This window comes from Gopherus evgoodei, chromosome 4, assembly GCF_007399415.2.
Source record: "Gopherus evgoodei ecotype Sinaloan lineage chromosome 4, rGopEvg1_v1.p, whole genome shotgun sequence".
NCBI classification, from domain to species: domain Eukaryota; kingdom Metazoa; phylum Chordata; order Testudines; family Testudinidae; genus Gopherus; species Gopherus evgoodei.
In genome coordinates this window covers 47,430,050-47,454,469 of record NC_044325.1, presented here as the reverse complement: position 1 = coordinate 47,454,469, position 24,420 = coordinate 47,430,050, and the positions used below count along the sequence as shown (strand labels likewise).

Sequence of the window (24,420 nt, the reverse complement as noted above, 5' to 3'; positions counted from 1 at the left end):
TAGCACTGTCCAAACCAGGCCACCAAAAATAGCTTTGTGCAATTTCCTTCATGTGATCTATTCCACAGTGACCGGAATGTAGCTGTTCTAACATTTGTGATCTCAGTGGTAGTGGGATAATGACACATCTCCCCCAAAACAAACAACCAGATTGGATTGATAACTCCATTGTCTTGGACATGTAGGTAACAAGGTTGGGTGAGACTGGAGAGGTTTGTCAAGATTTGCCGTGCATCACCAGGTCCATAACTTGGGACAATACTGGGTCAACGTGAGTTGCCTTCTTTGTCTGAGTAGCAGTGATAGATGTATTCTCTCCCTGTTCAAAGTAGAATATTTCCTTTTGGGCAGTATCTTGATGTTTGACTAGCAAAGGCAACCTTGAGAGACCATTTGCATTGCAGTGCGGAGTGGATTTCGTATATTTGATTTTATATATATGCGCTGAAAGTAACAATGCCCAACGTTGCATACGACTAGCAGCTAATGGGGGGATGCCTATGTAGGGTACAAGAATTGATGTCAGAGGTCTATGGTCTGTGAGAAGAGTAAACTTCCGCCCAAACAGGTACTTATGAAACTTCCAAATTCCAAAAACGATTCCCAATGCCTCATGTTCGATTTGGGCATAGTTAGTTTCTGCTTTGCTTAGAGTGTGTGAAGCAAAAGCAATAAGTCTCTCTTCTCCCAAAGGCATAATGTGTGACACGACTGCTCCTACTCCATATGGGGAGGCATCGCAGGCCAATTGTATGGGTAAGGATGGATGAAAGTGTATTAGAATTTCAGAATTTAGCAATGCATCTTTAGCTTTATTAAATGCAACATTACAGGCTTCAGTCCCACTTCTGCCCAAGGAGTTCATGAAGTGGTTTTAACAGTGTGAGATGAACTTTCCATAATGGTTCAATAGTCCTAGAAATGAGCACAGCTGGCTAGCATTTTGAGGTTGGGGAGCCTCCACAATAGCCTTAACTTTTGCAGGGGCCTTATGAAGACCCACAGCATCAATGATGTGTCCCAAATATTCAACAGAGGGCTGGAAGAATTCACACTTGTCTTTGCGGACTTATAGGCCATACTCTTCCAGTCTTTGTAGAGTAGCCTCTGAATTCTTTAAGTGATCCTCTTAATTTCTTCAAGTGACCAGGATGTCATCCAGATAGCACTGAACTCCTGGCAAGCCACACAAGATCTGGTCCATAGCCCTCTGGAACAGGGCAGGAACATACATTATTCCGAAGGGTAGGCGACAGTATCGATAAAAGCCCCTTGTGAATCACAATAGTCAACAGCTCTTGGGACTTTTCATTGGCATGCATCTGCAAATACACTTGACTCAGATCACTCTTACTGAACTTTTGTCCCCCAGCCAGGCCCGCGAAGAGGTCATCGGTGCGGTGAAGCGGGTATTGCTCTGCACGCAACACCGGGCTGACAGTGACTTTAAAATAACTGCAAATCTGGAGGGAGCCATCTTTGTTCACTATTGGAATGATAAGAGTGGCCCATGGGCTATTGGTTACTGGTATTAATACTCCACTGGTGACCAGGTGCTCCAGGTCCACTTCAATGTTTGGCCTGATGGCATATGGCACAGGTCGGGCTTTCAGATATTTTGGTTGACTGTCAGGTTTAATGTTTAATGTCACAATGATTCCCTTCATACTTCCCAGGTCCTCTCCAAAAACAGCAGCATGTTTCCTTAGTATAGTAGTGTGACGAACTGCGACTGTTCTTACTGTGGTCTGTGAATGCTGAGTGGTGAGTGTTGGCCTGGGAGGGCAATCTGTATTGGGGGATGGGAGACTGGCCTTGAGGGACGATGCCTGAGCATGTAACGTGAGAACCCAGGAAGGGGTTAGAGGCCAGGTGACACCTCTGCCCAGGAAGCTGAACAAAAGCTGGGGGGAGGAGACGCTGGGGAGTCAGAGGGGTTTTCAAGAGCTGGCTGGGAAATGGAGAGAAGCATAGACAAGGCTCTGACCGGGGGGTTGTGGTGTTCCTGGGACCCCAAGAGGGACCTAATTGGGGAGGATCCTGTTGTCTGTGCCTGCAAGACCTGTCTTGGAGTGCGTTCCTGTCATCTAAATAAACCTTCTGCTTTGCTGGCTGGCTAAGAGTCATGGTGAATTGCAGGAAGCCAGGGGTGCAGGGCCCTAATTCCCCCACACTCCGTGACAAGTGGTCAGACTAGTTTCTTCTTTAGTCATTCGGTGCACTTCTGCCCAGTTCAGAATCTTCCCAAGCCAAGACCTACCCATTAAGGCTGGGTAATTACCTCTCATCGCAAATGGTGGCAATTTAGCAGCCTGTCCATTGAGCTTCATCTTAACATCTGTAGTGCCCAACATGGGCACAGCTTCTCCTGTATAAGTCTTCAGAACAGTTTTTGTTACTTTAAGCGGAAGATGCTGTAGCTTTTCTTTATACACGGTCTCGGAGACCAGCAAGACAGCTGCACCAGTGTCCAGTTCCATGTGTATAGATTTGCCATCCAACAATGGGGTTACCCAGTATTCATGTGAGCCCACTGCCAAAGACAAAACATGCAGTGGCACTTCTTGCGATGAGGTGTCACCTTGGTCATCCTGGTTCTGCTCTAGGGTATGAAGGGTTCCCCTTTTGGTCGGCAAGACCACAGGCCTCTTTTTCCTTTGTTTACAGGCACACACAATGTGTCCCTTTTTGCCACAGTGCCGACACACCAGGTCCTTACCCCAGCATTCTGATGCCTAGTGACCCGGCTTACCACAGCGGTAACATTCCTGACTCTGCACAGTTTTGTGCGTAGGTTCCTGTGACACTTTATGCACCTTAGGAGATGCACAGATGTATTGTGCCTCCTTTGTAGCCAGTTCCATGAAGACTGCAATATCAACAGCCTTCTGTAAAGTAAGCTGAGCCTCTGTCAGTAGATGCTTCTGTATAGCTTCACTGTACAGGCCACACACTAACCTGTCATGCAGGGCATCCTTTAACATCTCCTTAAATTCACAGTGTTCTGCTAGCTTTTTTAAAGTTGCTACAAATTGTACAACTGTTTTATCTTCTTTTTGGTCTCTTTTGTGGAACCTATTTCTTTCAGCAATTACCAGTGGTTTTGGGGAAAAATGAGACCCCAGGACTTCCACAATGTCACTATAAGATTTGGTCTCAGGCTTAACAGGGTGTAGTAAGCTGCGTAGCAGGGAGTAGGTTTTAGCTCCTACAACACTTAAGAATATTGGCACCTTCTTCGCTTCTGTAATGTCATTTGCAATAACAAAAAGCTCAAAACGCTCAGTATACACATGCCATTGCACTGTATCTTCCTCAAAAGTATAAGTGTAGTCATGGTTTTAGTTTCAGTTTCACAGTTAATGCCAACAAGAAGCAGCTAAAAGAGTTTGGTGGTAGTTTTTTTTTCTTTCTTTACCTTGACTTCTACTTCCTTCTGTTGCTGACGCAGCACAGGTGTTCTATCCTCATTGCCACTTTGTTGTATCCTTGGGGGCAGCAGGTTTAGGAAGAAATCAGTGGAGACCGGAGAGCTGTAAGCCTTAAAAAGCAACCATTTATTTACACACACTGAACTAACCAAACCAGCCAAAACTGGCAGGGCCATCCCCTAATAATTGAACTCAGTTGCCATAGCAACAGCAAGGGGCTATTACCAGGACAACCAAATATACAACACTAAGTATACTGATAGTGGCCAGTAAATGATAGTCCATTATTGACTATGCTTGCAATATGTGCAGATGTTGCAAAAGGAGGAAGGTTGTGTGTTCCAGCTTGGGAAGATGATGTTATATGTGTTCTATCTGTTCTTATATGTCAGGAGCTATTATCTCATTCCACTGCTTTAAGATTCACTTTTTGATCGTTAGTAGGATGAATAGCAACCTCTTTATATACTTTTATTGGAAACCTGAAGTTTTAAGCATACCTACTACTCAGAATGTAAGTGTTAGTGGGATCTTCATGATGTATGTTCCATGTTATGACTCCCACAGAATGCCAACATGTTTTGGGCCAGCACTTCAGCATGTGTAAATCAGTGGAGCTATCCTGATTTAGTACAGCTGAAGCACTGGTCTTTGGGTTTTCAGGGCATGCCTATTTAGTGAATATAAATAGAATATAGATTAAATATAAATACAGATTTTTCCTTAAACTTATTTTAACATTTTCTATCTTACTGAAGAACAAATGTGATCTCTTGGGTAAAATAAAACTGCTATGTAAAATATAAAATTTTCATACATAGTGAGATATATTTATTAAAGGTTGATAACATGAGCATGACTTTAGGAAGAAAAAAAGAACTGGGAGTTAAACAGGAATTTATTTTAGTTACAATAAATTATCTGCACAGTTCAGTTCCTTGCCTTTCAAGCAGGGAAAAACTAACTATTGCCTTGACAAGCATAGTTTTTCCTTTGTTTGTTGTAGCAAGTCATTGGTGAATTATAAAGGTTGTTGTAATAAACATACATCAGGGTCCCTTTCAGAACATTGTATAGCTTTTCAGATTAAATTTGTGGGGTAGAAGCAGACCCAGTTCTCTTTGTTTTGGCCTCTGGACAGCTTTTTTACTCAACATCATTGATAAGTCACAATTTTGAAAATACATGGTCTCTGATGCTTATTTTCAATGTACTCTCAATGAAATGTTACTTGGTGGATTAAAATTAAATTGAGTATTACATGCAAAAAACTATTTTCATGTATATTTTAAAATCTTCACTATGCTAGATTGAAAATGTACCCAACTGCGTTGTCTTGAAAAATTGTACATTTAACTTGAAAATAAGTGGTATCAATCCCAGTAGGAGTTTTGTTGCTGAAGGGTTCTTTTATCTTTTCTTCCATTTATGTTCTCTAACATGTTTTGTTGAAGGCTTTAATGACCTCTTGCATTTACTTGCGGTTATAAATTGTTTAGATTATAAATGTTTCTAATTTCTTGTGATTTTTAAAGCATTTTAAAGAAATGTTCTGAAATAAAAATATAGCTTTAGCTATAAAACTCACACTAGCTAGTGCTGTCTTTAGGAATTGACCCCAAAACAAAATGGCATATGTTGAGCACAGACATGGTATGGACTCCACACCCCAACCTTACAAGAGGATAAGTAGTTCTGCACGGAGCTGAGCACCCTTATAAAACCCTGTAGTAACTCTTTTGCTGGATCTGCCTGCAGAATTCTGCATGTGAGGTGGTTCCTCAAGAAATTACTCAACATCCTGCTCTTGAGGGCTCTGATCCTGCAAATACTTTTGCATGTGCTTAACTTTACTACCATAAGTAAGTGCCTTGAGGGATTACTCATGGTAGTAAAATTAAGCATGTGCAAAAGTGTTTGTAGGATAGGGGCCTAAGATCATTTGTCCATAAACATACTTACCAGTTTCAAATTAATTAATCAGTGTTTGCAGTGAAAAACAAAACTCATGCTGATGAGAATATATCACTTCGTTGGTGTTTTGTTTTGTAGGATACAAATATAAGTCATAAAATCATACTTAATTTTCTTTCTTCTTTGCAAAGCAGACATCAGCTGAATCTCAGGAAAAGAAGACTGAATCTGAAGCTAATGAAGAAATAGTGACAAGTTTTCAGCAACCGAGCATGGTAAAGTTCAGTGTTATCTAGGAATGTTAAAACATAATAACTTATTATACTTGTGTTTGCTTGCTGTGTTGCTCAGATAGGCAGTTCATGTTTCAAACTGATAAAAGTGAAAGGAAATGAAATAGTGTTTTACAACATTTATAATACTGCATAAAAGTCAAATATGCAGTTCTTTTTCTTTCTTACTTTTTCTCTGTCTCCCCCGGGATCTGATTCTCCTACTACTGGACATATGCAAAATTCCACTGAAATCAATGGCAAGTACTTTTGAGGGCCAGGACAGTACAATACTCTGTACAGGGCCAGCACAAGGGGTCCCTGTTCTTGGTTGGTCCCTAAGCACTACAAATAATAAACATGATTAATCAATTATTCGAGTTAAGTGCTTGTATTGAGTGGGCCCTTGAGTAAATAAAAGTTCTTATATATTTGTGTGTATATTTTATTTTTCTGTAACCTACATTCTAGCTATATGTGGTTACACATTTAAGCTTAGACAAGTTCTTAGTGTTGCTCACAGTTGTAAACTGAGCAGCTGAGAGATATATAATGTATTTGAGTAGTATATATCCTTGTTGTATGTCTCTTTTCAAGTTTTCAGGTCACACATTGTAGGAACCATAGACAAGACCATGCCATCAATTTTTGAGCAAAAATCCCCATTAGTATTAATATTTAATACAATTCATTGTAGTTCCTTTTGGTTACTATTCCACCTTTCTTTGTGAGTTCATTTATCCATAGAGGAATTGATTGCTTTTAGTCTTAACTTATCAAATACTGCAGATACTGTGTAAAATAAATATAGGCAATGAAGGAAAAATTGCACAGCAGGAAACATTATGTTGAGAAATTTGTCCTGTAGGATACAAACATCTGTAGCCCTGTGTCTCATTCAGTTCTGGATGCCTGGGCAGCTTACATCTCTCTGCAGCTCATGGAGGATGATCAGTGCTGTGGCGCTGCCTGGTCTGGCCAAACTCACTGTACTTCTGCTTGCCACCAGATACTCTGCCTCTGCATCAGAATACAGTAGCAGTTTCGTTTGCTTCCGTCCTTACTCCTTTTCTTTTAACTTTTCTGTTGAGTTTTCTGGGCAGTGGGGAGCAGCATTCCTCCCTGGGTTGGTTAACTTCTCTGGTTTAACGCTTTCTGAGTTTCCACTACAGTATCTTCCCTGCTGGCTATTCTGACCCTTACAGGCATGGCAGAGCAGCCAAGAAAGCACCAGGTCAAATCCAAGTGGTGCTCTATAGATGAGGCAGCCTTCTCAGGCTCGGAAGATAGTGAGTTGTGTTCACCTGGCATCTAACCTCTCTTAAGTCCCGTGATTGAGTCAGACAGGCGGGTGAGGGTCACCGAGGCAGCCATGATGCTAATTGGGGAAAAATGGACCAGGAACCCCACTGCAGAGCTGGGAGAGGCTCCAAAAGCAAGGAGGACCCGGACCACTTGATTCGGGTAAATACCAGAGTACCACTGCAGAACAAAAAGGGGGAGGCTTTTGGGTCCACAAGTCCCATCCCCCACACTCGCTAAGTAGGTCAGAGCACCACGGGGAAAGAAGCAGGGCTTCTAATCAGCCCCCTCCCTCCCAAGCTCAGGAAGGCTCTAACAATGAGTTTCCCCCTCCCTGCTCTGAGAGGAAATGGGACCCAGTAGGCAGATTCTGAGACAGACTTCTTGAGAGGATTCCAGACAAGCCACAAAAGTCCTCACCAAATCTGCAGCAGAGCTTCTGTGCTACCAAAGAGCACAGAAAGGTTTAAAAAAAAATCTAAAAAGGGAAAGAAAAAGTTCAAAAAATCCAGGTGATATAAGTTCCCTGACTCCTCTTCCTCCTTCACTCCTTCTCTGAAGAAGGTGAGCTGTCTGCCTCTGAAACCTAAGCAGGTTCCTGTGAGTAAGCCCCAGAGTAAATTTGTCCCCTCAAAAACTTCCCCTGAGATGGCAATAGCCCTTCACTCTGCCTTCTATGAAATGTTTAGGAATGAATGGAGTGAGCCTGATAAGGCCAACCACATTAACAAGAGTGACCTCAGGCTATATAATATTCAAGAACTAAAGGGCTCTATTGCAGACACCCCAAAGGTGGATGCCTCTACAACATCCTTTGCCACGGATATGGTATTCCCTTGGGGAATTCTACCTTATGGACCCCACAGATAAGAAGATGGAGACCACTTTCAAAAGGACTTTGAAGCCTCCTCTTGAGTGTCCCTGGCAACTACCACTTTGCAGGTGCATCTTGTTCCTGGCTGAATAATCTCAAAGCTTTAAGGGCAGAGATCACCCTGACTTTGGCTCCACTTTAAAGAAAGTCTCCCTAGCTACAGTATTTGCAGTTGATGCATCAATGGATGCCATGAGGTGTCAGCCTGATTCATGGCTTCCAGCTCACTAGCTGGGCACACCTATGGCTTTGTCCCTTGAAGGTGGACGCTCACTCTAAACAGGTCCTATGCTTGGCTAAGTTTACAGGCTCCCTCCATTTTGGAGAAAAGCTGGAAAAGGTGGTGGCTGATGACACAACAGTATCCAAACAGTGTCTCCCTTCCCCACTAAGGGTCCTCAGGAGAGAGACTATAGACCAGCCTTCAGCGGGAGGCGCTTCTTTCTCTCCTTGTCCCTTTGCTGGTATCTTTGTGAGGACAATAGATTCCCTAATGGAAAACAGTGGAATTGAGGTCTTGGAAGCAAATCCAGAGGGACCTCAGCCCTCCAGAAAAATCCACTTTACTACAAAAATTGCACAGGCGTCTGCCCAAAGTAGACGCTATGGGGCAGGTTTTCCCATTTCCTAGAGGAATTTTTCATTGACCACAGAAAAGTGGGTCAGGGAAATAGTGAACCAGGGATGCTCCCTAAGTTGCAGGCTACACCCCATGCATTCTTCATCCAGTTACAACGATGCCATATAACACAATCTGATCCAGAATTAATTATCTCATCTTCTGGATATCGGACTAATAGACAGTGTTCCCTCAAAAGAAAAGTTCTCTGGGTTCTACTCCATCTTCTTCATTGTGCAGAAGTATATGAGGGGTATTAGAGCTCACCTCAAAAGGCTCAATTAGTGGATGAAAAAAATGAAAGTTTCGGATGTTGATACTGGCATCTATGGTGCTACCCCCCCATACCTATGGTGGAGGGGAGAAGACTTCTTGACTTCAGTAGATCTAATGGTGCATATTTCCATATTCCAATCACACCATGCCACTACAGCCTTCTGAGATTCACCTATGTCAGGAGACATCAGTACTGAATGCTCACATTCAGCCTGTCCTTGGCCTCCAGGATTTTGATAAAGATATTAGTGGTTATAATAGCCAGATTCAGGTTGCAAGGAACTCACCTGTACCCCTTTCTGGATGACATCTAATCAGAGCTCCATCACAGTCAGCAGTGCACAGGCCCCTACGTTGGATGTTGAATTGCCTCCAGGTGCATGGCTTCCTCATCAGTGCCAAGAAAAGTTTTCTTGTTTCACCCAGGAATTTATTTTCTTGCTCCAGATTCACAGGAGGCCCACCATAGAACTATATCTCAACTGCTAGGATTCCTGATGTTATGCATAGGGATTGCTTCATGGGCAGTCACACATCAAAAGCCTTCATACTAAAGGTCTGGGACCACTCTACAGAACACCTGAAAGATCAAGTATGGCTCCCAACATAGGTGTTCAACTCTTACAGTGGTGGTCAGACCATGACAAGGTCTGTAAAGGCATGCTGATCTACCTTCCAGCTCCTTTAGTCCTCACAATCAACGCTAGCGTGGAGAGCTGGGGAGCTCACTTGGAGATCCAAGCAGCCAATGGCCTCCGAAGGGAAGAGAAAAAGTCTCACAGGATAAACTTCTTAGAGCTGAGAGAGGTCAAGCTAGCACTGAACAGGTTCCAGCCACCCTAAAGGGGAACTACATTCTGGCTCAATCAGACAATACAACTACAGTCATGTATTTAAACAGTTAAAAGGGAACAAAGAATCTGACACTACACACAGAAGCAATAGAAATAATGAGGTGGGTAGAACAGTTTCTCCTTTTCCTCAGGGCGATCCATATCATAGGGGACCTGAACCAAAAAGCAGACTGGCTCAGCAGATGTAGGGTCAACAACTCTGAGTGGTGCCTAAATCAATTTTTCTATCTCATTGTTCAGGTGTTTGGCCTCCCTTCAACTGATCTGTTCACAAAAAGAGACTGAAATATTTCACATACAAGGCAGACCCCAGAGCCATGGGAACAGTGCCTTGTCACACAGTTGGCCACCGGGCCTATTTTATGTGTTTTACCCTTTCCTCTACTGTGGAAGATTGTTCAGAAAATAAAATGAGCACAGGAAATGGTAATACTGATAATTCCTCATTAGCTGAGGAGATGTTGGTTCTCAGACTTGATAGAGCTGACATGAAAGCTCCCACTCCAAGTTTAATGGAGACTGGACATTCTCTTGCAAGATCCTCTCCTTCATCTGGATTTGAAACAGCTCACCTAATAGCCTGGCTATTGAAAGGAAAGTACTAAAAGGTCTTGGTCTGTTCTCCACTGTTATTAAGATATTGCTTTAATTTGAGGGTATCAACACAAAAAGCATACTCTTCTATCTGGTCCGGAGTTGTCAACTGGTGCCAAGAGCACAATGCAAATCGCAGAAATTCAGGAATTCCAACTGTTTTGGACTTTCTACAAGAAGCTGTAGACAGATTAGCCCAGTACCAGTGCACATCAGCTGTCTGCTTTTAGTAGCATGCTATTTGCAGGATCCTTGGGCTCCCTGGCAGACAATCCACAGATTCCTTTGAGCACTGGCAGTCGATTAGTCAGGGCACTCTTTCCAAAATGGGACCTTCCACTAGCATTGAGGGACCAGCCAAGGTATCCATTCCAGTGTCTGACTTTAGTGTTAGCCTTTTTTTAAAATCCATTAAGACTTGCTTCCTAGTAGCTGTCACATTCACGAGGCATGTGTAAGAGCTGGCAGCTTTATCTATATAGGAGCCTTTCTGCTTGTTCCATGAGGACAAGCTGGTGCTCCTTTCTTCCTAAGGTAAATTTCTCCTTCCACACTTCCAAAGTGGTTGTGCTTCCTTTATTATGTCCAAACCCACAAGATACAACTGAAAAGGCCTGGCATACCTTAGATATCAGATGAGCGTTGAAAAATCCATCTTAGGCATGCAGAATCCATGAGAGGATCAGGTTCCCTATTTGTGCCCTTTCATGCGAAATTCCAAGCCCTCCATTGCTATGTGGATTCAACTATGTATTGTGGAATCCTTCAAATCAGAGGTTCCTGTCTTGGAAGGTATCAAGGCTCGCTACATGAGATCATTAGGAGCATCATGGGCAGAACGAACAGGTGTGTGCACTTCAGAAATTTGCAAAGCAGCCACTTGGTCTACAGCTAACACCTTTATTATTCACGTAAAGGTGGACCTTCTGTCTTCTGCAGAAGGTCTTCTTTGACAGGAAGATGCTGCAGGAAGTAGCCCATAAATAATACAAACTTTTGCATGACCTCATAAAAAAGGGGATACTTCCTTCCTACCAAACTTTTGTCTCATAACCCTTCCTACATTTGTTCACTGCTCGCTACTTCCCAGTCACTGAGAATTCTGGGAGACGCTGGGCTTCAGAATAGAAAATTTCTTACTGATAATTTCCTTTCTGCTAGTAGTGTCTCCCAGAGTTCTATCCACTCTGGATAGCTCATGAACGAAGGGTCAGAGATTATGTGGAACCATTACCATATGAACAGTCTTCCTTGTTCTAATGCACATAGTTATTTACTTATCTCTGGAATATTTGTTAATAATGATGTCATGCAAGTTTTATAGCATGGGAATAAGTCATCTAGCAGCATGCGGGAGCAGAGTGGGTGTGGTCAGACCATGTGGCACCAAAACACTGAACCCCCTCTGTGAGCTGCAGAGAGAATATTTTAGCATAAATGTTCAGAATTGTGGGAGCTGCTCCTAGCAGAAAAGGAGTTATTGTTAGAAAATTTCCAGTTTCAGCACAAAATACATCTCAAGCTAAAAAAGAACTACTAACAAATTTTCACCAATTGAAACAGGTGAAGTTTAACGCTATTATGGAGGGGCAGTAGAATTTCCATAGTTTAGATTATAGTTAGCTATTATAAAAAAATCCTATTTAGGTCCCCTTTGTAATTTTGGTTTAAAAAACTAGTTTGGCCTTACAATTGTTATGTGTGTTCTGAAGGCCCTATTTTGAAAAAAGAATATTTGCCAGTATTGGCCCTAGCTTTGTAAAATTTTTGGTAGGGGTCAGAGGTCAAAGGGGAGTCAGGGAGAGAGTCCTCTATATTTGGGAGTCTGGGGAAGGGTGAAGCCTCCCAGGTAGGAATAAAATTGGAAAATACTTGCTAGACCTGCATCCATGCTCCAGAAGGAAAGTTGGCAGCTCAGTAACCTGGACACAATCCAGGGGGAACCCTTGGCTTGGCTTCCCACTCCATTAGGAGAGGTCATAGAATCATAGACTCGTAGGACTGGAAGGGACTTGAGAGGTCTTCTAGTCCAGTCCCTCCAGTCCCCTGCACTCAGGGCAGGAGTTAGTATTATCTAGACCATCCCTGACAGATTTTTGTCTAACCTGTTCTTAAAAATCTCCAATGACAGCTTCCCTAGGCAATTTATTCCAGTGCTTAATCACCCTGACAGTTAGAAAGCTTTTCCTAACATCCAACCTAAACTGCTCTTGCTGCAATTTCAGATCATTCCTGTCCTAATCTCAGATGTTAAAGAGAACAATTTTTTTTCTCTCTCTCTCCTCCTTGTAACAACCTTTTATATACTTGAAAACTGGTATCATGTCCCCCCTCAGTCTTCTCTTCTCCAGACTAAACAAACCCAATTTTTTCAGTTTTCCCTCAGAGGTCATGTTTTCTAGACCTTCAGTCATTTGTGTTGCTCTTCTCTGGACTTTCTCTAATTTGTCCACTTCTTTCCTGAAAAGTGGCACCCAGAACAGGCCACAATAGTTCAGCTGAGGCCTAATCAGTGCAGAATAAAGTGGAAAAATTACTTCTTGTGTCTTGCCTACAACACTGCTGCTAATACAGCCCAGAATAATGTTTGTTTTTGTTGCAACAGTGTTACACTTTTGACTCATATTTAGCTTGTGGTCCACTATGACCCCTAGATCCCTCTCCAGAGTACTTCTTCCTAGGCAGTCATTTCCCATTTTGTATGTGTACAACTGATAGTTGCTTCCTAAGTGGAAGGATGGTGGCTTAGTAACATGGGAAGACCCCTGGGGAGCTCCCAAACCTGGCTTCCCGCTCCAGAAGGAGAGATGGCAACTCAGTCACCTGGGCAATTTTCAGGGCAATTCAAGAGCATCCTCAGGATTTGGCTCCCTGCTCAGCAATTACAGGCCAGTAAGCCTGACTTCAGTACTGGCAAGCTGGTTGAAACTATAGTAAAGAACAGAATTGTCAGACACATAGATGAACATAATTTGTTGGGGAAGAGTAAACATTTTTTGTAATGGGAAATCATGCCTCACTAATCTACTAGAATTCTTTGAGGGGGTCAACAAGCATGTGGACCAGGAGGACCCAGGGGATATAGTGTACTTAGATTTTCAGAAAGCCTTTGACAAGGACCCTCACCAAAGATTTTTAATCAAAATAAGCTGTCATGGGATAAGAGGGAATGAAAGATAGGAAGCAAAGGGTAGGAACTACTCAAGTTAGTTAAGTTCAAAGAAGACTGCGAAGGACTACAAATGGAGCTCACAAAACTGGGTGACTGGGCAACAAAATGGCAGATGAAATTTAATGTTGATAAATGCAAAGTAATGCACGTTGGAAAACATAACATAACTATACATATAAAATGATGGGGTCTAATTTAGCTGTTACCACTCAAGAAAGAGATCTTGGAGTCATTGTGGATAGTTCTCTGAAAAATCCACTCAAAGTGCAGCGACAGTCAAAAAAGCAAACAGAATGTTGGGAATCATTAAGAAAGGGATAGATAATAAGACAGAAAATAACATATTGACTCTATATAAATCCATTGTATGCCTATATCTTGAATACTGCCTGCAGGTGTGGTTGCCTCATCTCAAAGTAGATATACTGGAATTGAAAAGGTTCAGAAAAGGGCAACCAAAATGATTAGGGGTATGAAATGGTTTCCATATGAGGAGAGATTAATAAGATTGGGACTTTTCAGCTTGGTAAAGAGACGATTAGGAGTGGATATGATAGAGGTTTATAAAATCATGACTGGTATGAAGAAAGTAAATAAGGAAATTTTATTTACTCCTCATAACACAGGAACTAGGGGTCACCCAATGAAATTAATAGGCAGCAGGATTAAAACAAACAAAATAAAGTATTTCTTCACACAATGCACAGTCAACCTGTAGAACTCTTTGCCTGAGGATGGTCTGACAGTCAAGACTATAACAGGGTTCAAAAAAGAACTAGATAAATTCATGGAGTATAGGTCCATCAATGGCTATTAGCCAGGATGGGCAGGGATGGTGTCCCTACATTCTGTTTGCCAGAAGTTGGGAGTCGGCGACAGTGGATAGATCATTTGATGATTACCTGTTCTGTTCATTTCCTCTGGGGCACCTGGCATTGGCCACTGTCAGAAGACAGAATACTGGGCTAGATGGACCTTTGGTCTGACCAGCTTTTATGTTCTTATGAGTGAGGGCAGCTCATTAAATGAGCCACCATTTCTACTTCTGGAGCAGTGAGCTGAGTCAGAAGTACCAGGCTATGTTCTGGCTCCCCCCAAAAAGTGCTGGAACGCTGTTATACAGCTTGAGCTCTGGTATGGGCCTTTTTCCTCTGAGTGGTGCCAGCTCCAATCCACCCCCAGGATATTGGTGGGGCCTTGGCCCAAAGGCCCATATAACCGGTACCCATTTTTGCTTGCGCTTGTGAAGGCCTTGTGTTCATTTTGATGACATTTGTCTGTCTATCTGTGACACAATAACATTTGAATTCCAAACCTGATCATTTTCCTAATTTCAGGGCATGCTCTAGGCATCTGTAGCCAGCAGGTTTACAACTAGTATAAGGAAGTATTTTTTCACACAACACACAGTCAACTCATGGAACTTGTTGCCAGGAGATGTTGTGAAGGCCAAAAGTATAAGATAAGTTCCTGGAGGATAGGTCCATCAATGGCTTTTAGCCAAGATGTTCAGGGATGCAACCCCATGCTCTGAATGTTCCTAAACCTCCAACTGCCAGAAGCTGGGACTGGACGATGGGATGGAACACTTAATAAATTGCTCTGTTCTGTTCATTCCCTGTGAAGCATCTGTTCACTGTTGGAAGACAGGATACTGGGCTAGATGGGCAATTTGTTGGACTCAGAATGGTCATTCTTATATTCTTCTCTGAATGATTATTATCTATTTCAGTCAGGAGTGGTAACGGTTGTTTATGATTCTCTTTCACAAGCCAGGAAGGGGATGGGTCAGATTCCCAAGTTTTGGGTTGACTCCTTTAGTGTCCAGAACTAAATGAGGGAATGTTCTGAATTCTGGGAATGCAGGTGGGCTGTTGGATAGTGGGTATAGGCAGCATAATCCAGGCTGTTTGAGAAGGCTTCCTGAGTTTGTCTAATCTTTTCAGAGAAGCAAGATGATAGCTCTTTGTGGTGCTTGATGCCCAGCTCTAATGCAGGTTGTGGGCATTCAGGATTGTTAAAGCACTTTACCACCCTTGGTAGCTCCTTGGCAGTGCAGGCGGAAAGAAAAGTTATTTTGGCCTGTTATACAACCTCAGCTTTGAGGAATTATTGCATTTCATCTTGTCAGAATCAGCCTTTCTCCCCCACCATTAGCACTTGAGTTTCTGCTCTTCTCTCTTCAGAAAACCAAGGAGATCTGTGGGTGATGGGAAGAAAGGTGCCACTTGCAGGCAGACATGTTAGTTGTTGAGGCTAGTGTAGAATGGTAGTGATTCACCAGGTCATCAGCTCCTAATCTTATGGCTGGAGTGCTGTCATCCTTTAGCAGGCTTTGTAATTTTTTGGAATCCATGGCTGAATCAGGATAATTGCTCTTTCTGGTTGCCTGGGCACTGAAAGATCTCTGACCAGTACTTTAATTAGGTGATGGTCTGTCCAAGACAGTGACTGAGTTGTTTTGTCATCTATCTTGACATCTAGGCCAAAGATCAGGTCTCAGGGGTAACTAGCTGTGTTGACTGAACCAAAGATCACCAGTGAAAGTCCTAGGGACGTAAGTGAGGAGATGAGTTTTTGGATCCTTAGTAAGCTTTTTGAGTCTTTTTCTTCCCCTCCTTCATTTTGATATTGTTCCTCTCTTCTCTGTTTTACTAGCTACCTCTTTCCTTTCATTCTTCAGTTTTTTGACTCTAGTACCTCTCTACGCTCTCTCTGTTTCATGGGCAAGCATCTGAGGGTATGTCTACATCTAAAATTTTGCAGCGCTGGTTGTTACAGCTGTATTAGTACAGCTGTATAGAGCCAGCGCTGCAGAGTGGCCACACTTACAGCAACCAGCGCTGCAAGTGGTGTTAGATGTGGCCATACTGCAGCGCTGTTGGGCGGCTTCAAGGGGGGTTCGGGGAACGCGAGAGCAAACCGGGGAAGGAGACCAGCTTCGCCGCGGTTTGCTCTCGCGTTCCCCGAACCCCCCTGCAAACCGCAGGGAAGGAGACCTGCTTGCTCGGGGTTCGGGGAACGCGAGAGCAAACCGGGGAAGGAGACCAGCTTCGCCGCGGTTTGCTCTCGCGTTCCCCGAACCCCCCTGCAAACCGCAGGGAAGAGACCTGCTTGCACGGAGGTTCGGGGAACGCGAGAGCAAACCGGGGAAGGAGACCAGCTTTGCCGCGGTTTGCTCTCGCGTTCCCCGAACCACCCTGCAAACCGCAGGGAAGGAGACCTGCTTGCTCGGGGTTCGGGGAACGCGAGAGCAAACCGGGGAAGGAGACCAGCTTCGCCGCGGTTTGCTCTCGCGTTCCCCAAACCACCCTGCAAACCGCAGGGAAGGAGACCTGCTTGCTCAGGGTTCGGGGAACGCGAGAGCAAACCGGGGAAGGAGACCAGCTTTGCCGCGGTTTGCTCTCGCGTTCCCCGAACCACCCTGCAAACCGCAGGGAAGGAGACCTGCTTGCTCGGGGTTTGGGGAACGCGAGAGCAAACCGGGGAAGGAGACCAGCTTGATTACCAGAGGCTTCCTCAGGTATGCTGGGATACCTGCTTATTCCACGGAGGTCAAGAAAAGCACTGGTAAGTGTCTACACTTGATTACCAGCGCTGGATCACCAGCGCTGGATCCTCTACACCCGAGACAAAACGGGAGTACGGCCAGCGCTGCAAACAGGGAGTTGCAGCGCTGGTGATGTCCTGCAGATGTGTACACCTCCTAAGTTGCAGCGCTGTAACCCCCTCACCAGCGCTGCAACTTTGTGATGTAGACAAGCCCTAAGTGAAGTTTAGTAGAATCCTGATTGTCTGTAGTACGATTAATCAATGCTTTAGTAATGACTTTCACAACTTTTCTTCTGCTGTCAGCATATAGTGAGGGGCAATGTGGGAAAACAGCACAAGAACATGGATTCTTAAAATAATTGTTCTGAAGGATCTAGCTCTTTAAAAGAAGACTCCTGAGAAGTCATAAACATTTAGCCTAAACCCGCCAGTACTCTTCTTGTGTACATAAAAAATCATCATGATATCATAGATATGTTCATGGCTAAAATACCTTGAACTGTTCTGAAAATTAATTTTAGGATTTTAATGATCTTTTGATGATTTTGTGTTTACAGTCTATATTTCAGAAAAGTCATATTACAAGTATTAACATGTCATGTCTACAAAAAAATAAAATTTTAACTTTTTTCTCCCTCTTAGACCAAAGAATCACTTAGTGGAACAACTCCTTTTGAGGCACCAGGAACTTCACATCTACTTTCAGAGGATATGCCTAGTTCTGTAGAAACTGAGGAATATAAATTAAAGTTCTCTTCTTCAGACATTTCACGCTTATATGAACCAGCTTTTCCAGTGCCTAAAATTTCAGAGGATGCAGAGAGAAAACAAAAATCACAGACAACTGTAGCATCGTTTTTAGAGGTAATATTTGTATATCTGATTAATTATAGTCTTAGAGGTGGATTGTGTTGTGCCTCTCTGGTTATGTCTACACTGCAGGTGGGAGCATGCTTCCATGTGGGTAGACTGGCGTGTGCTAGTTCTGCTTGAGCTATTGTGCTGAAAATAGCAGCATAGCCAGCATAGCTGAGGCAGTTGGGGACAGACTACTGAGTACAAACCTGCCTGGACCCCTTAGATACATACTCTATGTAATCCCCAGATACTCTGCTGTTTGTAGTGCTCTACCTCAAGCAGAGCTAGCTGGTTTGTCTACCCATGTCAGGAAGCACACTTCCAATCTCAGAGTATGTCTGTGCTACAAACCTAAGTCAACCTATATTAGGTTGACTGTGTAATTACTGTGGTGGTGCATGTCCATACTACCCTCCTTGGGCTGGTAGTGCGTGTCCTCCCAAGAGTGCTTCCACTGACCTAAGAGGGGCAGCATGTGGAGCTGAGAGCCGGGTTTCTCAGCTCTGCTGGCAGCTCCCTGACAGAAGTCTGGCTGCTCCACAGGCTCCTGGCAGGCTCCCCTGCCTCCCTATTCTCTGTTCCTGGCAGGGAGCTGGGGAAACAATCTGGGGTTTCTCATCCCTTCATTTCCCACCAGGAGCTGGAGGGAAGTGCCTGGGATTTCTCTCCTCCCTGTTCCCCACCGTGAAATTGAATAGATAGCTGATGTAACGGATGCAGTGTAGACACTGCGTCTCCCTAATTACACCAACATAAGTCTTACGCCTTTTGTGAAGGTGTGGTCAGCGTAGTAGGTCACTTACATTGGTGGGAGGAAGGCTATAATGAAGACACTGACATAAGGCAGCTTATGTTGACCTAACTGTGTAGTGTAGACGAGCTCTCAGTATAGACATACCCTCAGAAAGTAAAGCCTGGGGAGGAGCATGGCAAATTTGTGCCTCCCAGATTCTGGATTTCCCCTGGAGCTGATGTAACAAATGGAGTAAGTTACAGCAGTCACTATGGCTACTCTAATTTATAGCAACCTTAACTGTCTGCTATGGTTTGCTCTGAAGAGTAGAATTGCCAGAGTTCAGAGTACTTCAACATGGATAAAAAAATCCATATACTATTTAGTTTCTTATAACGTGGTTTTTACCCTTCAGTTTTATTGCTTTTTAGGCTGTAGCCTCAGACATACTACAGGTGAAAGGAGAAGCAATCATAAAGGCTAAACCCTTTGAAGTTCAGCAAAAGCCATCAGAAGATCTCCAGCAACCGCAATCACTGTCTTCGCTGTCCACATGGACTCCAGAGATCAAGTACCTTTTAGAGTACTTCATTGCTATGAAGTGAATGTTATGGAAAATACTAAACACTGTTGGAAAAAATTAGTATAGTACATGTTTAAAGTAGGCATAGGGCCATTTTCTAAACCCTGGATCTGGACACCCAGAACTTTGGGGAAGTTCAGATCCAAACTTTGTAGCTCAGAATCAACTGTAGTTTTAATTTGCTGTTCATCTTCTTAAAATAGTTTTCAGTTAAAACTTTTTAAACATATAGGGCCAAACTCAGCCCTGGCATTGACTCAGCAGGAGTTGGAGACACTTATGCTGGGGTAGAACTTGGTCCATACAATCCTAAACATAATCTAATTAAAATATTAAAAAACAAACTATGGAAAATACCACAAATGTAATATAAACAATTCCAGATTTTAGCCCTCTTCTTTACTTATGTACTAAGAATTTGTTGACTTGTATTTATATTACAATCAGTGCTTATTATTTCAGATTCAGCAGTAGAGGCGGGTGAAATTTTTTGGATGAAATATTTTTAGCTAAAAAATGTAGATTCAGGTTGACTGATGCTTTCTTTAATTCATGTTAAATTTGCCATATTAAACACAAATTCAGAAAAAGTCTAAATGTTTTGTTTGAATATTTTTGAAATGAAACACATCTTCATATTTTGATTGGAAATTATTTTTCATTTCAGATTTTACTTGCATTTTAATTATTTTAAAAAGGCAAAAAAAATCCACCACTCTCAAGCAAAATAAAATGATTTATTTTGGGTCAAATGAAACATTTCTATCAACCCAAAACTAATTTTTTTTTAGACTTTTTTGGTTCACCAAATTTTTTTGTTTTGGGTTGACTCAAAACAATTTTTTTTTTGGTTCAGCTACTAAACCAAAAAATCAGATGTTTATACAGCTCAATTCAGCAGTTTTTAGTTGAAGAGCTGTAATTTGAGGACAGCTCCTATTTATCCTGCTGTTGTCATAGGTGGCATATGTCGTTCTGTAGCATGTGTGCAGGTATAGAAAGAAGTACAGTTTATACACTAATTTGTCTGATCCTGTTCACTGCATGATAAGTGAGATTCTCTGGTTTTACAGTCTTCCCTGTCAATGAGATCTTTATGGCCAGGTTGATTTTGGTGTACCTTAAGTTGCGCCTCCATTTCATTCTTTATTGAGGTGAAAAAAAAAAGCTTTAATTATTAGCTTTTGTTGGGCCCTGAAAGGTTTGCTGGACACAGAAGAGAGCTTTTTTATGGCAGGCCTAAAGTTTGTAAATGGATATTACTTTCAATTAAGTAGCTGAGACTAGACTCATGGGAAAAGAATGCCTAAGTTTATGAAACAGTCAAATTGGTATTTAAGTGACCCTCTGCATGCCATTGCTTATCTACATGGCTTAAAGATCATTTGGTTAGCAAGATTATATATTAAAACAAATAGTGACTGCAGACAATGAGTATTTTACCTTCAATAAATAGTTATTGTCAGATTATCAATGGTGCAGAAACTGCATGATTTTCTAAAAAAACTTTATTTAGTGCATTAGATGAAGGTAATGTAGGCCACACACATAGTATTGCTTTTTCATGTCCTCTTTTCAAAGAATGATAAATAGTCTTCTTAAGGGAGACTGTGTGCTGTAAAAACACACCTTTACCTGCAACATGCCCCAAATATTTTAGTTTTTATTGCTTTTACTTCTAGCTTGTCCATCTAGGGAAATGATGAACTTCTGTACTAGAAGAGTAAGAACATGACCAAATTAAATTTATACTCAGACTGTTTTTATCTATTTTAAATAAGTAAATGAGAATTTCTGATCAATGTTCTGGGACAAATTTTCAGTTTTTTCACTTTTCTTTATTTACAGAAATTACTGAACCTATTATATTTTAAAGAAAATTTAAGAAACTCTTTGCCCTTAGATGTCTTATCTCTCTGTTATTTTTTAATTTGCAGGTGAATTGTACTGTGGGGAAAATGTAGTTTTATTGCATGGATTTAAATGACAGGCTATTGCATAAATTTATGGAGTATGTACAATATTTCCCCCTTTTAGAAATACTGTGTCAAATCTTTCTTCTCTTCTCTAAAATAAACCACTGTGTAAGCTTCTCTTTGAAATATTGGTCTGCAATTTCACTCTCCTGAATCTAAGCTGACTCTGCTTTCAATCCTACTATACTGCAAAACTTATGAAATCTTGTCCTGAAAATGTCTCTTCCACTGCTTGGGTTTCCAGGGGGTATCCTTTAATCCACACTAGCCCATTCATCTCATGTGTGCCATGCCTGTGAATCCCCTTCTTTCATGGATACTCCTTTCTTTTTTATCCTTTTAAATTTTATCCCAAAGGCTTGATCCTGTACTCTTTATGCAGGAAAAGGTCCTACTGAGTTCAGTGAGCTTTTCTTGGGTTGTAGGGTCTGGTGAAATTTTGCATTGTTGCATTTTGCATTGTTGAGGGAACTAAGGCCTTGTCTACGCCACAAAAGTTGCACTTGTTTAACTAAAATCAGTTTTTAAATTATTTTAGTTAAACTGGCCCAAATGCTTTTGTGGGTGTTGGCTGAAAACTATTTATATTTGTTTAACTTGTGCTTGTACATTTACTGACACATGCTAAATCAGTATGAACCAGATTTAAAATGACAAAAGAGTGTCCGCACAAGGTTTTGCATTAATTTAACTAAATCATTTAAAACATTTCTTTAGTTAAACCTAACCTTTTTGCATAGAATAGACATAAATAGTTTGGTTTCCCACCAGAAGTGGTTTCTCTTTCATATAACAATTAATTAAAACATATTGAAGTATATTCCCAAATTAAAATTAAACTATAGTTTAAGGTTTTTCAGATATTGACAAACTAAGTTGGTGTTGCAGTTTTCTTTAAAATCCATTGATGTCATTGCTGGACTGTATGATAACAATTTTCTGGTTCTTGAGTTGTATTATTTTCTTCTGAGTGGTGTTATATGTTATGCATATCACCTTGCCTTCATTTTCTATGGCTTCTTTATCTTTTCTCTTTGCTTTAATTCTTTTTGTAATATTTTTATATTGTAAATATAAAATAGTATTTTAGAACATGACAAATATGGCTCTGGTTTATACTAACCTCTGTATTTTTCTAATTTCATTGTTGTTGTTAGTGCTGCTTTTCCCCTTCATAAAATAGAAAACATTACATTCTAGTTTGTGGAGTTAGGCACAGCTCTGAGCAAGAGGGTGATGTGTAAGCTTCATGACTCCAGGGGTAGCCCTGTGCGGTATCCAGCAAGTTACTTGGTGTAACTTTAACTTTGAATTTCCAGCATTTTCATACAGATATTTCCCTTAAGTAATTGATAATCTGGAATTAAGTTTGTAAATACTTAATAATTTTGTTTGCCTACTAATTTCCTTAGATCCTAAAATGAAAACAAAGGACAATATATGTAAGAACAATTCGGTGAAAGGACCTTTGATAGAATTTGTAACCTGCACAGGGATGGATTCTGCTCCTTTCTAAAAATCTACCCTCTCTAAAATCCACCCTTTCTCTCACTCACTCTCTGACCAAATGCCTCTTCCCCATTAACCCCCTCATGGGTCTCTGCTACCCATTTTCTTTCTTCATAGTGACAGCTTCGTTGCATCTGGAGGATGATGGGGTGCATGTAACGTGGATACGTGGGAGTCTCTGCATCATCACTTGGACCCTCTTTACTTCCTAGACCATCCTCATTCACCCCAGTTTCCTGTCTGTCAGCCCCCCTTCATCATAGCTGTCTGCATCCTGAACATTTATTAACTCTGTGGAGCCCATAAAATGGATGGACATGCCTTTTAGGTCCTGATACCTTGCCAGTTAATTTAGTAGAAAGAGTCTCATTGATTTCAAGGGGTTTTGGATCAGGATCTTAAATGGTGGAAGTAAATAATTTTAACTTTCCAAAGTTAATCAAAGATATCAGGTCTTACAAAGCCAACAGGTGAAAATGAATGTGTAGTTTATGTGCCAGACTGTTTTGGATTTATGAACTGAAAGAAGTTAGGAAAATGTTCAAGTGAAGATAGCGCCTCATTAATATAATTAACTCCAAAACTTTATAAACATTATTTTCAAAAGAGTTAGGGTTCATCTACACTGCAGGTGGGAGCGTGCTTCCCAGGTAGACAGATGCTCGCTTGCTCGCTCTGCTCAAGGTAGTAGTGTGGTTGGGAGTAGAATGGGTAGCAGCTTGGGCTAGCTGCCTGAGGACCCACCTGGACTCCTTGGGTGGCTAGTCCAAGTTGCTGCTCATGCTACTTGCAGCTACACTGCTATTTTTAGCACTCTAGCTCCAGCAGAACTAGCATGTTTTTGTCTATCCACCTTGGGTATACACCCATAGTCTTATTCATGAGTTTGTGTAATGTTTCAGCATATTTACATACGTGTACAATTTACGGGTCTGATCCTAAGTACTTACACAAATGAAACTCTCAATAAAGCTCATGAAAGTTTGCTTGAGTCAAGAGAGTCTGACTTTGTCCTGTGTTATTAATTTCTACTTTAAAGCTGTTGTCAGAGATTTTAGCATCTTCTTTTCTTTTCTGTTAGTTGTACAATAATTTCTGCTAATTATAGGTATTAAAACTTTAAATACAGTCTGTGTAATTCTAATGCAGTAGTAGAATAATCTGTTTATATGAAATCTAGATGTCAGAAGTCAGTGAAAATGCTAAAATAGTTGGGTTTTTTTTGTCCCCCAGAAGTCAACATTATCCAGTTATTCATCATCTGTGTACTGCTTCCCCTAGTTATGCATTGCCTGCTGATCTACAGCTGGCTTCAAGAGTATATCATACTTTCGACAGAAAAGGGCATTATCTTTTATTTACAGCGAAGGATCTGGACCACCATGGGGAAGCATCACTCTGCTCAGAAAATATTACTTTTGAAGAACAAATAGAAAGAAATAGGTATGAATCTATAATCTGTTTTCAGTTTTATCTTTGGAATTATAATTTAGTTTAAATGAATATTAGTTAAAGAATAACTTTTCTGAAGGCTTCCTTATTTTAATATTATTAAAAAATGTTCTGGAAACAAAATATCTTAATAGATTCTGTATTAGGCTGGCACTATAGACATATTTTAATATTATTGTTTATATTAATCTTTAAACCACAGACACCTATAATTCATATTGCTCAGATCATTAAACATATTGTTTTGCTTTTGACTTTTTAAAACAAATCAATTTTTTAGTCGTTTTTTCAGTAAACATTTTGTGGATTTGGCCTCAGTCTTGCAAATGCTTATGCTCATGCTTAAATTTACAAACTTGAGCAGTCCCATTGTTGTTAATAGGACTACTTAAGGCAGTCAAGTTCCGCATGCCTATATGAATTTGGACTTTAAAGCTCAGTCCCACAAA

The 24,420-nt window shown here is 41.4% G+C and overlaps 1 protein-coding gene across 9 annotated transcripts in view; it reads left to right on the top strand.

Annotated features, from left to right (window-relative positions):
- TTC6 (tetratricopeptide repeat domain 6) overlaps nucleotides 1–24,420 on the top strand; it is a 154,058-nt gene that overhangs the window by 31,068 nt on the left and 98,570 nt on the right. For 7 of the 9 annotated variants that reach the window (XM_030559233.1, XM_030559228.1, XM_030559227.1 and 4 more), the window contains exons 3-6: nucleotides 5,537–5,620; nucleotides 17,503–17,724; nucleotides 18,883–19,022; nucleotides 23,753–23,962. In XM_030559233.1, coding sequence (XP_030415093.1) covers nucleotides 5,537–5,620; nucleotides 17,503–17,724; nucleotides 18,883–19,022; nucleotides 23,753–23,962 — 656 coding nt within the window. The remainder of the gene's footprint in view (nucleotides 1–5,536; nucleotides 5,621–17,502; nucleotides 17,725–18,882; nucleotides 19,023–23,752; nucleotides 23,963–24,420) is intronic. The other 2 variants (XM_030559234.1, XM_030559230.1) reach the window with 1 other exon arrangement.